Raw genomic sequence first — 14643 nt, forward strand, 5'->3', positions numbered from 1 at the left:
GATTCCTATCAGATGAAATATTCTCTACCTTGGATTTGTGTGTCGCCTCAGGCACAATGTACATTAATACTAGTCTATACAGAACATCTCATTTCCTTCTCTGTAGAGTTAATTCCTCCTTCCACTCTACTCTTACGACACCCGCTATTTACCACAACAGTAGATGGTCATGAATTTTTAAAGAATCTTTTGGTTAGAATTTGAGTGTCCCAAGGCCAGGATTCTGTCTTTCCCATCTTCTTATTCCACGTACCTAGTATTTGTTAGTAAATATATGAATGAATGCACGCTAACAGGCACACTAAGTCATATGTCGCTTCTTAGCTCAGAGCCCTCCTAAGTCTTCCTTTCTTACTAAGTTCCAAAGGCTTTTAACCATAGTCAACAAGACCCTACGTGGTCTGGCTCTTGGTTGGTCATGGATCTCCTGTCATTCACCATCTGGCTTCCTTGGCTTCAGTCATGCTAGCTTCCTAGTTGTTCCTTAAACCCTTTAAGCCATGCTCCCATCTCAGGGCCTTTGCATTTACTGTTTCTTTTCCTGGATTCCTTTGCCCAGCCCCCCATGTGTATGGCTTGCTCCCTCACTACTCTACTCAAGTGTCACCACCCTGACTACCCCATCTAAAGAGTTCCTTTCCCCTATCACTTCTAGTCTGCTTTATTCTTCATCAAACTTAACCATGGCCCGATTGACTTCTCCTATTAAAATTGAAGCCCCGTGACAGAAGAATTTTCTTTATTTACTGCTGTTTCCCCAGTACCTAGAACAGAGTTTGACCTATATTGGTCATTGCAAAGACATTTGTTGAGTGACACAATGCATCAATTCTTAGCTGGTTGCAAATAAAGTGAAGCTCAGAACTCTTTCAAGACATTAGAGTAGGCACCAGCTTAAGTTCTTCCCTATTGTATTAGAGTGGGAATAACCTTTAGAGTGCCCAGTTATTCATTCTATCAAAGCATATCCTGCATTAATCTGCAAGGTGTTAAATGCATGAAATAAAAAATAAAAAAGAGCAACGCATGCCTTCCACCTTTAGGGTCTTCACATGCAAACCCATTTCCTTTATTTATTTATTTATTAATTAAAATATATTTTATTGGGGAATATTGGGGGACACTGTGTTTCTCCAGGGCCCATCAGCTCCAAGTAGTTGTCCTTCAATCTAGTTGTGGAGGGCGCAGCTCACTGGCCCATGTGGGAATCGAACCGGCAACCCTGTTGTTCAGAGCTTGCACTCTAACCTACTGAGCCATCCGGCCGACCCCCCATTTCCTTTAATGATCTGTTTTACCAACTAGCCTTCCTTGTAACGCTTGCCTCTCACTGGTATGTATGCTGCTGAGCTTCAGGCGTAAGGCAAGAGGCTGACGTGATTTTATGTTGTCCCCAAAGTCCTTACCCATTCATTGATGGAGATCGTGAGGTCACACACCTTAAATAATGATCCTCACTACATATACTGGGCAAAAGCGTCAACCTCATTATGAAAGCAAGAGTAAATCACATTAGTCAGTGACTAGATGGAGCCTGTTGCAATGCCTTTCCCTCAGATGCTTCTAAATGTCAGTTACCTTGACTCCTCACAGATTGGGTTCCCCTGGAAGCAGGCTATAAGACAAAGTTTAGAGAGCAGGATATTTAGTAAGGTGTGCCCTTGGGATCAACACCTGTGAAAGGGAAAAGGAAGCAGGAATGGCGAGAGGAACAGGCAAGCTGGGATAGGGGCACATGGACAGTCTTAGTCAACCCTGCGGGAACTCTTGAACTAGAATGTTAGAGTTCTCTTGAACTGGGTCAAAACGGCCAGCTCTTTATACTCCTGCATTGAGTAGAAGCTGTCATTGGAAGAGGGGTGATCCTGGGAGAGGCAGGTAAGGCAATTCGTGAAGAAACAGACAGCGGAAGGTTGTCTGCTGAGGATACCCCTCTTCATTGAAGGTGTCCTGGGAGTGTACAAAAGTAGTCTCAAATGATTCCTCAGACATAGGTCATTCTGGTGAGTGTTCCACCTGACCCCATTGCCATGGCCACACATTGTCCTGGGGTTGGTATATAGGAGTAGTTCTCAACCAGGGACAATTTTGCCCTCCAGGGAACACATGACCATATCTGGAGACATTTGTGGTTGTCAGAACTGAGGGAGGGGGGTATACTGACATGTAGTGGGTAGAAGCCAGGGATGTTGCTGAACATCCTACCATGCACAGGACAGTCCCCCCAATAAATAGTTATCTGGCCCCAAAAGTCATTTATGTCCAGGTCAAGAAAGACTGGTTTACAGTCTGGCTTGTGGCCTATGAGGTGGCCTTAATCTTAAATAGATAGTAAATAGCTGACCCAATCAGATACTCTTTCTTGGAGAGCTTGACTGTAATACATAGAAATCTAGATGGTAGAGAGGTGGGGAAGTGAAAAAGATGGAGAGTGAACGTCGCAAGGCAGTAGAACTATGAGTAAGGAGAAAGTAGAGAGGAGAGAGTAGGTATTATACTGTGATAGTCTGAAGTCTGTAGCAGCTAAAGCGTAAACAGAGAGAAGCAAACATATGCTTCATGGTGACTGTTGTTCCCTGTCCTTCCTTATGTTTCCATGTGTCCTTAAAAGACCCCTCATCACCTAGGCCTATCCCTGTTCCTTATAGCTTTAAGGAGACACAGCTCATAACACAGCAGTATCTGTGGTAGAACTGAAATCAAGATGATTTTCATTGCTGATATCTGAAAGTATATTAAAAAATTCAAGAGTATGGTTTTTAAACCAGGAACACTTTATGTAAGTCTACGAAAGAACAAAATGCCTTTTGTCTTCACCTCCAAGTTCTCACTACAAAGTATTTTGGAATCCCAAACTGGTGGTGCTCTGCAAATGGAAAACATCCAAATGGAAAAACGAAAGTAATGATTTTTGCCCACAGGGATGTGATTCCACCATTTCGGTTGTGCAAAAAGCTTTATATTTTGGGACAGATGACAAAACACTACCCTAGGCCAAACTTACAAATGCCTTCATTTTCTGGGAAGTGTAAAAATATGCCTTTCAGAGCCAGCATTCCGCTAAAAAGTGCCCATGTGTCATGAAACTGATTCAGAATGATGGTGCTGGTTTCCCTTTCCTAGGTTCCCAGGTGGCCCAGTGGAATCTGTCACGATGCGGAAGACAAAATAAGAACGAAACAGGAATTTGCTTCATCTCTGCCATGTCAGCAGACTAATTTCCACGCAGGTATGTGATGAAGGAGTGGTGCTTAGCTATCAAGCTATGTGTCCCCGTTTAGCTCTAAAGCCAGATTATGATTATCACAGATTATCACAGTAGCTTCATGAAGTCTGGGAGAAGTTAATGCTTTTGGTGTCCCACTCAGATCCCCTTTATCCATTGGCATACTCATCTCTAGCTGCTGTGAGTGTTAGCTGAGATGGGTCCATTGCTCCCAACTCCAGAGAGCCTCCCTCAGTGAAATGGGAACTGCCTTGCTGTCCCCTACTCCCCAGAAATCCGTAGCCAATGACATTGGGCAGCAAAAGCCCAGCTCCCTTGCCTCAAAACGGGGCCAACTCTGGGGTTCAGGGGGTGCTCCAGAGCTCCCTGTGTGATCGGGCTGAAGTTAGTCTCTACCCCATTGCTTAGTTTTACTCCCTGAACAGCATTCCCACACCTTACCCTGCTTCTCTCACTCTCCTTCGCCTGCTTTCCTGATAAATTACTTGTTTGAGAATCTCCATGTAGTGCTGTATTCTCATGGAGGTTTACCCTAAGGCTATGGTGACCAACCATCCTTGTAATGCTAAGGCTGAGGTGGTTTCCTGAGATGTGGGAATTTCAGTGCTAAAGAACATCCCAGACCAATGAGGAACAGTGGTTATTCTACCTAAGGAAGATAGATATTTGGATCCTGAGCTTTTGGGTGATCTTAATAATGAATAACATAAATAAATTTGGCAGTGTTCTGCTAGGCAAAAAATCAATCAGTAATCAATCAATCAATCAATCAAGCTAGCATCGATTTGTAGTATTTGCCATTTTTGTGTGTGTGTGTGGGGTAAATAGTCCCACTATAGATGATTTCAAGCTACCAAAGGTCGGTTTCACAACCAGCTCACAATTTCTGTATATTTAACAATTGGTTCCTTAGAGCCAGTATAAACCAGCTCCGGCACACAAATTCCCACAGCAGAAATTGAGAACTTTCCTAAGCGCAAATGAATGCATATATGGGACCAACGATGCTAAATTTTGTTACTAAGGATGCCTTGAAACAAAGCTAAGGTTTTATTGGAGAATGTATATTTGAGCTCAAGGAGAAAGAGCCACAGAAATAGGTTTTGAGAAAAGAATGTAATTATTATCACTGTGACTGCTTTTTGTGGGCATCTGAAAGGCTCTCGATGAATTTATGGAGGCATTACCAGCATCACTGATGGGTTAGACAGCATTTGTCCCAAATTTCCCAACACCCTGGGCAGCACATGACTGAAGCAATTAGCCCAAATTATTTTGCCCTGAGATTTTTACCTGATAGAGAGCTGTAGGCTGAAAATCATCTCGCGTTGTACCTACAAGCTACTTCCTGACTTTTATCATGATAACTTCTTTAAGCCGATCTGAAACTTTAAATTATTGGCCCACTCCTATTTCAAATTCATCCATCCCCTGAGGATAATGGTAGCATAGATTACAGCACTGTTAAGTGAAATGTCAGCAATTATTAGATGTGCTTAAAGTTTTTCCCCCTACCTTTTTTAACTAAGTGTGTGAGTAGGGGGAGTTGGGGTGTGTTCTGGCAACTTTCAAGATGGTAACAAACTTTTTAGCCTTATGTAGCAAGGGGAAACTGTAAACACTTGGGTTACTTTAACAAGACAGAAAACTTAACCAGGGAGCTGATTAAAGCAGTTACGATTATAAAGCCTGCAGGAAGTAACTGATCAGTTCTTTCTTTTTACAGTGGTCTCATAACCTGAGAACAAGATCCCTCAATGAAACTCACAGCTTTTAAATTCAGAACAAATAGTAAAAAGGAAATTTGTCTTATGGAGTTCCATAACCATCAACGGAGTTTAATACTGCAAGAGGTCACTGGGTTAAAAGCTAGAGAATAAAATTGTTTTCTTTTATTGTTTTTTTTCCATTATAAAAGTAATACCTGCTTATCACAAAAAAGTCTGCAAAAATAAAAAGAAAGAAAAACACAATAGTTGTTTGCATTTTGATGTATTCTATTTTCAGCCTTTTCTTTATGTGTACTTTCCTCTGTTTCTATTTTATTTTCCAATATAGTTGTGATCATGTTGTAACGTTGAAGTCAGTTTTTTCCCCTTAATATATTACATGGCACAGTAGAATTTTATAAAAAGGACCATGCAAAGTTCTGAATGCTATTAGTCCTTGCTGAGAAAAAAACATAAAAGGTCTCATTATTTATTGTCTACTATGTGATAATTACTATGCAAAATCTCATGCCACTGTGTATTATCAATGTCAAGAGGAAATTTACCTCTTCTTTTTTTTGAGGGGTATAAGGCAATTCATTCTGTAAATGATTTTATTGAACATCTACCAAGTACCAGATACCATGTTAGGTAGTAGAGAATATAACTGTCAACAAGACTAAAACGATCCTGTTCTTACAGAGATCAGGGTCTACCTATTGATTATTCATCTGTTCATTAGTTACACAAATACCTATCGAGTTCCTATAATGTGCAAAACACTGGACTTTCTGATCGGATTCGTGAAAAACATCTTTGGAGAAGAGAGGAGATACTTACACTGAAAATTAAACTCAAGATAATAAATGATACTTTCAGGGGCCGGCCCAGTGGCTCAGGTGGTTGGAGCTCCATGCTCCTAACTCCAAAAGCTGACGGTTCGATTTCCACATGGGCCAGTGGGCTCTCAACCACAAGGTTGCTGGTTCAACTCCTCGAGTCCCACAAGGGGTGATAGTGCCCCCTGCAACTAGCAACAGCAACTGGACCTGGAGCTGACACAACTAAGACTGAAAGGACAACAACTTGACTTGGAAAAAAAAAGTCCTGGAAGTACACACTGTTCCCCCAACAAAGTCCTGTTTCCCTTCCCCAATTAAAAAAAAAAAATCTTAAATAAAATAAATAAATAAATGATACTTTCCTGTTTAGTTTGACTAAGATACCACATTATGCTATCAAGTTGATAGTAATAACGACAACAATGCTGATATTAATAGCAAACACTTGTATAGCACTTACTATGTGCTAAGCACTATTCTAAGGGTTTTACATATTAACTGATCTTCACTATAACCCTCTGAAATAATATTAACATATTTCATTGAATTCGAAACCCCATTGGTCATAAGGTGCATTCTGATCACAGAGCTGTTAAAACATGGATGGGGGAGTGTGCCTTAAAATTGATGAAATATGTTACTATTACTCCCATTTTGCAGATGAAGGATAAAGAGATTCAGTATCTGAGCCAGTACTTGAATCCAGTCAGTCTAGTTCCAGAGCCTGTACTCTTAATCAATATCACATATACCATTGGTGAGATGACACGTGGCCCAAAGGCCTTGAGAGAAAAATTCAGGCACTGCAAATCAATTTAGTATGGCCCAGACCAAGAGGCATAGAAGAGAGAAAATACCTGTGGCAATATCAGGTGCACTAGGGAGTCACTGGCCTGGATGTCTGTTCTTAGTGAGTAAGGCGGTGTGGGGTGTGGCTGCGAAATCTGGAAACTCGGTTCCAGTCCCAGATCCATTAGAACCAACCCTGTGACCTTAGTTACACCATTTGACCTTTCTACACCTATTTTGCAATCTGTAAAATAGGGGCAGGGCTGGAGTAGTTCAGCGTCTCTCAAACTTTTATCACTGCAACCCACAGAAGGAAAACATTTTGCACTGCGACAGTATACACACACACACACACACACACACACACACACACCCCTGAAACAAAAGTGTTAAAACAACGCTTAACCTTGCTTGTGCAATGTACTCTGATAATTTCTAGTCCATTCTATTCCATTCCGTTAAAAAAAAAAAGGTTGGTTGCAAGTCATTAAACTGATTTCAGGATTTGCTAATGAGTAGTTTGAAAACAATTCATACAAAAACTCTCGAAATCTCTCTCTAGCTAGGCAATTGCACAGCATCCTGGGTGGGGTAGGATTGGAAACCTCAGGAAAAAGAGAGTTGACCCATTTGACTTCAAAATACTCATTTTCTTTTCAATGTGTATCATGTTCTTACTACCTTCGGCAGAAAGTTTTTGCCATGAAACCATTTGGCAAATACCACTTTAGGGCAAAGATTTCCATACTATGTTGCAGGGCATGTTCAGTGAGAAATTAATTGGCGTGCCTGAAAAAGGCTTCCATAGTCACATAAAGTTTGGAGACAAACTGCTACTCTCTCCCCATTTGGAGTCTCAAAGTATATTAAAGTTTCCAAGAATTCCAACAGGAAAGAAACTCGTTTGTCTTGATAACCTAGTGCTTTCCCCAATCTTATTGACCCCAGAACTACTTTCAAGGGAGAGGTATTAACACCATACAGAACAATAATGTTCTCAGGGACTAGGCTTGGAAATGCTCCTTTCGGGAATTCTAGAACTTGTAAAATATTAAGACAACTATAAATTCTTTTTACTGTTACAGAAAGATTTCTACCTTTACCCCAATCTATAGTTTTCCTTCTTTGGGAGAAAAGTGAAATTTAGAACAGAAGCCCAGAGAATTGAGAAAAGGGCCAGGAAAAAAATCTTAAACTCTTTTTTTTAAAGGTCTTAGATTCTTGAGAAGAACAAAAAAGGGACAATTTTCAGACTAGTGTGCCAATGAATACTATAGCACTTTCTTGGTCATTGACATATGCATATGAAGAGGCTGACACTGTACCTTCCAAATATATGCATATTGTAATATATCCAAAATATAATAATATTTTAAAATTATAATTTAAAATGACACTATTAGAATTTCTCCTTTTTGTTGGTTTAAGTTGCAGAAGTCAATTAGAAGTGGTAGAATACTAAATCTAGAATTAAACACAAGTTAATGTCTATCAATGGATAAGGGTCATATTTTACAATGATTCTCTTCTCATTTTCTCTCAAATCTAAGATAAAAGAAACAACTTCTTTAACAAGTAGAGACTGGGCCACCAAGAAGAAACAGTGAATACTTTTCTTTAGTAAAAGGCTGCCTCTCTCTACTGATAAAAAACAAAGACAGTTGGTAACGTAATTTTCAAAGGGAATGTGTGTATGTGTGTGTGTGTGTGTGTGTGTGTGTGTGTGTGTGTGTGTGAGAGAGAGAGAGAGAGAGAGAGAGAGAGAGAGAGAGAGAGAGAGAGAGAGAGAGGAGAGAGAGAATGAAGAGAGAGATGGAAACTGAGCATGTTTTTTGGGGGGGTGCAGTTTGTGGTTCATCCTTCTTTTTCTTTTTTTTGGTAATTTCTAAACCTCCGAAATCACCGTATTATTAATATTATTTCGAGCATCCTGGAAGCAAATTACTAGACATTTACCAATTCAAACTCATTTAATATGCCCTTAGTGGTATTTTCCCAAACATATTTTCATTTGTTTTTGAGGGGAAGCTGTTTTTCTTTTATAGAACACAATTTAACAGCAGATAAGTGACTTCAGAGATGCCTTGCCTCAAATACGGTTTTAATGGTGCACCCAATTTCTGGTGCAACTTTCTACAGGTCATTTGGCAGCACACATCAAAAGCCTTACCGACATAAACTTCGTTTCACATAGCAGTTTCGTTTTTAGGCATTTATCTTATAGGAAGCATGTGAGGTGTTTATAAAGATATACAAAAAACGTGAGTCACAATTTCCAATATACTAGTGAAAAATCTGAAATAAGCTTAATACTGAGTGATTCAGAATTGTCTTGGTAAGTCTGGTACAGCCACAGAAGGGAATACTACACAGCCATTAAAACAATTACTCTGTAGAAGAACATTTATATACACGAAAGTATTTTTATTGTAGTTCTAAGGGAAAAAAAAACAGGTCATAAAACTGTGTTGTGTCTTTATCCTTGTTTGGTTTAAAAGAGAAAAAGAGCATCTGAACACACACACACACACACACACACACACACACACACACACACACACACACAGCCTGAGAGAAAGACAGAAAGTTTATAAAACACATTTTTTAATAGTGGTGGAACTACATATACTTTTTCTTTCCTTGTTTTACTCTGCTTTCCAAAATTTCATTCAGAGACATACATTACCTTTGTAATTTTAAAAAAAGGAGAACATAAAGAAACAATCTTTATTTAGTCTTCAGTCTGATTGTCCTATTTCGCAACTACCCCTTAAAGCAAATTGGTATTTTTTTGATATCTGTAAGCAACGCTTCTAAGCATATATTGATATTCCACATGAGTATCCAAGAAATTGGTGACTTCCAGGGATAGCTCCATTTAGGCAGGTAGCTCAGTGTCTTTATCAGTATCTGTTTCTTGAGGTCTGACCTTTCTGGAAGTGGGCACCTGTGTGATATGGTTCGAAAGGTGTGAGGATGCTCCACGTGGCCCCTCAAATTTCTTTCCTCACAGCTCAGAGATTATGGCTGATGTTCTACCACCAGAGAGCCATTCCTCACGTTTATGGCTTTTCACCCTATTAAAATGCAAATAACCCAGGAGAAGTACACATTAAACTTTACCTGTCACCTGGGTTAAATGAGTATAACATATCATTTTTCTGAGAATAGGTTTTAATGGGAAGACATGGGAATTCAGGTGGGGCATGCAGAAAGAATGAAGGATGAATGAATATATATAGTGTCTGAGGAGTAATTAAGATTCATAATAGTAATATTTTTATTTATCGTTTACAAGTCAATTGCAAGTATGTTATTGCATTTAATCTCAAAGAAATAGAACAGAATAGCTGCCACCAAGGCAACTTAAGCAGACCAGAGATTTAGAAAAATACAAAAGACAAAATCTGCAGGGCTTCGAATTGTTCTAGAGCCATTCCTAAAAGCCATCATAATCCCACTCAACTACGTGCACTGTTTTAACCTGCCTCTTTTTTTCTTGGCACCTCCGAAGCATGTGTGATACTGTTCAAATAACAACTGCATACAAATAATAAGGTTAGACCCAGTCAGACAATAAGACAACTCCTTACTTAATACTTTGTCAGTGTATAACAAAAAGACAGGACAACCACCGTCTAGGAATTTTTGTTGTAAAAGGTAATGGCCAACTGGAGAGACACGTGAAAGCATCTAGACAAATACTTTAAAATGTTTGTGAGCATGGATCTTTTTATTTATCTATGGAAAGTGGTAAAGAAAGGACTAGAAAATGGCAATAAAGGAAATCAGAAGAATGAAGGGAGATCATATAGAATGACTTCCTTTCTATAACATATGTAAATTAAGTAAGAGACAGTCCAGTGTGGTGGTTAAAGACACAGATGCTGAAGCCAACTTCTTGGGTTTGAATCCTGGCTCTATCACTTGCTAGCTGTGTGAGGGTGTGCTTCAGTGTCTTCATCTTTAAAATGGGTACAATAATGGTATCTACCGATAGGTTGCTATATCTACCTGATAGATGACATTAGTTCATATTTGTAACATTGCCAGGCCCAAAGTAATTGCCTTAAAATGATGGTTAAACCCTCCTAATACTCGTGTATGACCAGAACAAATAACGTCAAAATGTTATCATATGTTAACTCCATATGGTAGAAGTATGGCTTTTTAAATACCAAAAAAACTCAACGTATATACTTTTGTAATGAAAGAAAGAGTGGTATAAATGAACAACATTAGTCAGAAGAAAACAGGAACGTGACAATTTAATATGGATTATTATATTAATAGGCTGTTCCACTATTAAACTTTCAGTTAACTAAGGCTGTTCCTCTAGTATTAATTATTAAAAATACAATGTTAATTAAGAATATGTATAAAATATAATTAATTATAAAAACAATAAAATAGTAAAACTGGAAAATGAAAATAATGAATAGAGGTCAAGGATAAAAGCGGTAAGAATAGTTAGGAGAAGGAAACATAACAGGCTGAGGTTCTAATTTGGAAGCAGGGAGTATTTATAGAGATAAAGAATTATAGATTCATAGTAATAGATGTTGAATTATTACATCATAACTATATGCTAGCACAATTACCAGTGGTATGAAGTGAACTGCTATAAGCAGAACTAAAGACTCAAAAATATTATCCAAGTTAGCACTTGAGAATACACTGCAGGAGACAATTACGGATTTGGTGAAGTCTGGACAAAATGATCTAATTGGTCCTCCTCTTCCTAACCTTGGGAATTCACCCACCAAGTTATCTTTCAGGATGATTTATGCCTCCAGTGCATTTGGCAGAGATGACTGTAATTCAACTAATTTCTTAGCCACCAAGATACAATGAAGAGGTTAAGCAATGAAAGGTGACACCAACTTACTGGAAAGAAAGTGCTGGGACGACGGGCCAAAGTCCCTGTGAGCTTCGTGCAGCTGCCTGATGCGGTCCTCGACGGCCACCTGGGAGGAAGAGGAGAGAAATGATGTTCCCTTATCATATACAATGAGGAACAATGAAAACAGTGTATCCTTGTGGTAAGATCTTTTGTGCCTCTAAGGCTGGAACACTAAAGCAACAAGTTAGAACCCTGGTTTTAATATCTGCTTATTGTATATAGCCTCCAAGACCCATTGTTATCAAATCAAGGCTAAACAAAAAAGATCTGCAATCTTGACAATGTTAAAATGAGATTTTTTTAAAGCACTCTACTCAATGGCAGCCACAAATGAACTTACTGCTCCAATTAGTACCATCAAAAATGCAAACTCTAAATCTTTCACGAGAAAGTTAGGGAGGTTGCCATTCACTCTTATATTAGGTGACTGAAGGACCTCAGAAATGACATACTTTATCTTAATCAGTCTATTGTTTTTGACGAATGTTTTTTGCAATAATATTGATTGATAATTAATGGATCATTGAGTGATAATTAATCATTAATAATAAGTAACCAATACTTCATTAGTACTTAAGTATCAAAGAAATAGAGGCAAGGCTTAAATTTAGGGTAAATACAGGGTGGATAGTGAGATGAAAGAAATTTTCAGATTTCAGTTTTTTAGTGGACTTTGAAGTTACTAGGAAGTATATCTTTAGATGGCATGGAGTAAAAATTACCATTTTTTTTTCTTCTTAGGTTTTCTATAACATATTGACACAATATCCTGATAGCTTAGTAAATTCTATTCTGGGTGGGGAAAAAAAGGAAGAGTTTTATGGGTGAATGGTATACTTTGTCATGTGGCATTTTGCCAACCAGATATTAGTGGCGGCCCCACGCATCCTAGCTCCATAATATTGGATCTTGGCTTGGTTCTCAATAGCCCATGCTAAGCTGCGGTTTGGTCAGTACTTGTCCAGAGCCACCAGACCCGGAGTGGGCTTGCTCCTTTGGTGTGGATAATTCCCAAGAGGTAAAATAGGTCTTAAACTTACCACACAAGTGGCTTAGGTAGACTGGTCCAAAGCCAACTCTCACCTTCCAATGTTAATTATCTAGCATACGTCTAGAACAATCTCCTTTTTTTCACTTTCTCCCTAGCCTTGCCCATCTTTGCTTGGCCGAAATATTTGGAAAACCAAGTAGAGTTTCAAAAAATGCAGGGTTTGCTTCATTGTTATGCACACAAAAGCATGAAGAACATTTCAAAGCTACCTTCCCAGTCTTACGACCCTGTACTCCAGTTAAACACTATCTGCCTGTCCTGTGATATTCCAGCTAATATAACACTGGTGTGAAATGTTTGTGCTGCTCCTTCTCTCTGGCATGCTCTTATCCTCCTTCTCTCCCAGTTCCAGGCTTTTTATATGTTTTTATGCTTATTTTCCAATCCCCTAGGTAAGAAGTGATTGCTTCCTCAGCATTCTCAAAGCACATGCTTTATACTTGGAACACTTCTAGCGTATCATCCATTTTAGTTATGCTGAGATGAGTATCTCCCGCAATGGATTGTGAACTCCTTGATAGCAGGGACCATTCCTTGCTTATCTTTCCTCTCCACCCTCCCTCCTGCAGGATTCAGTGAACTCTGCACATAGTAAGTAGTAGTAAATCTTTGTTTAATGACTAGTTGACCAAACTGATGGATAAATGTGTGTGTGTGTGTGTGTGTGAGAGAGAGAGAGAGAGAGAGAGAGAGAGAGAGAGAGAGAGAGAGAGAGAGAGAGATAAAGCGAGAGAGAAAGAGGGAGACAGATAGATATGGGAAAATAAACAATGCCCACTGATACTGAGTGCATACTGCATGTCCCTGGGTGAATAATCTTAACTTTCCTTATCAGTAAAATGGGACAACAGTATGACCTACCTCATAGAGTTTTGTGGGAATTAAATAAGATGATACATGTGCGGTGTCTGGCCTAGTTTCTGTCAGGTAATAGTTGCTTAATAAATTTAGCAGCTACTGTTATTGTTGCTATTATGGTTAATAAATGGAGAAAAGGTTATAATGTGCAAGATACCACAAACAATACAAAAAATGGTGAATATTTGTTAAGTACTTTGCTCATGACTACATGAATTAATTTATTTAATCTTCACAATAACTCTGTGGTAAGAAGTAACATTATCTCTCCACTTCATTGATGTAGAAACTCAGGTATGAGAGGTTAAAAAAACAAAACCAAACCAAAACCAAACTTCCCTAAGCTTAAGGAGTTAGTAAATTGACAAAGCCACGATTCAAGCTTATTCAGTCTGGCTCTTGCTCTTAACTGCTATTTTAGAGACTAAAGTTTTAAAAAAGTATTTTGTAAATATTTCATGAGAAGATAGCCTTCTAATGTTTCTATTTTTAATCCATTAATTTTTTAAAAATATTTTTATTGGGGAATATTGAGGAACAGTATGTTTTTCCAGGACCCATCGGCTCCAAGTCTAGTTGTTGTTTTCAATCTAGTTGTGGAGGGTGCAGCACACAGTGGCCAATACGGGGATCAAACTGGTGACCTTGGTGTTATGAGTACTGTGCTCTAACCAACTGAGCCAACCGGTCGCCACTAATCAATTAATTATTAAATGCAAACAAAATCTAGTGTGCACATCTATAACTTTAATCATCAGTATATTTTATGGTCCCATGCAAGGTCAGATCCTGGTCATGAAGAATGTGATACCATAAGATTATAGAGAAGGACTGTAGAAGAACACATGCAGATGAATGTTTGGAATATGTAATTATTTCTAAATGCAGAATGGGTCATTTCATGAACAAATTAATCAAAATGAATGTGAAAGCTTAGGGGTAGGGAGGAGTGAATGAGGAGGCCATATGGGAATGGACACTGACCAGAAATCTTTTCATATACTGAAAAAGAAATCCCAAGGGGAACATGCAGATGGTGAAGGAGTATGAGTACACCACATGCCATGTGCTCTGGCAATAATGTTAGGAGCTTCACAGGGACCATGTGGATGCAGTGTCTGAGTCTATTATTGGCCCTTGATCTCTGAAGGTTGTTTCCTGCTCATATAAGAAGAACTCTAGTGGTAGTTTCCAGTGTAGACCCAATTTGTCAAGAAGTTAAAATGCAATAAAAGTTGAATTCCCATCCCTATAACTCAAACTTA

General features: G+C 38.8%; 1 protein-coding gene across 9 annotated transcripts in view; it reads right to left on the reverse strand.

The window, feature by feature from the left end:
- Positions 1-14643, reverse strand: part of DMD (dystrophin) — a 2122179-nt gene that overhangs the window by 227996 nt on the left and 1879540 nt on the right. For all 9 annotated transcript variants that reach the window (XM_074323910.2, XM_074323908.2, XM_074323912.2 and 6 more), the window contains one exon: positions 11455-11533. In XM_074323910.2, coding sequence (XP_074180011.2) covers positions 11455-11533 — 79 coding nt within the window. The remainder of the gene's footprint in view (positions 1-11454; positions 11534-14643) is intronic.

Source organism: Rhinolophus sinicus, chromosome 18 (assembly GCF_057876585.1).
Source record: "Rhinolophus sinicus isolate RSI-liver-muscle chromosome 18, RSI-T2T, whole genome shotgun sequence".
NCBI classification, from domain to species: Eukaryota; Metazoa; Chordata; class Mammalia; order Chiroptera; family Rhinolophidae; genus Rhinolophus; species Rhinolophus sinicus.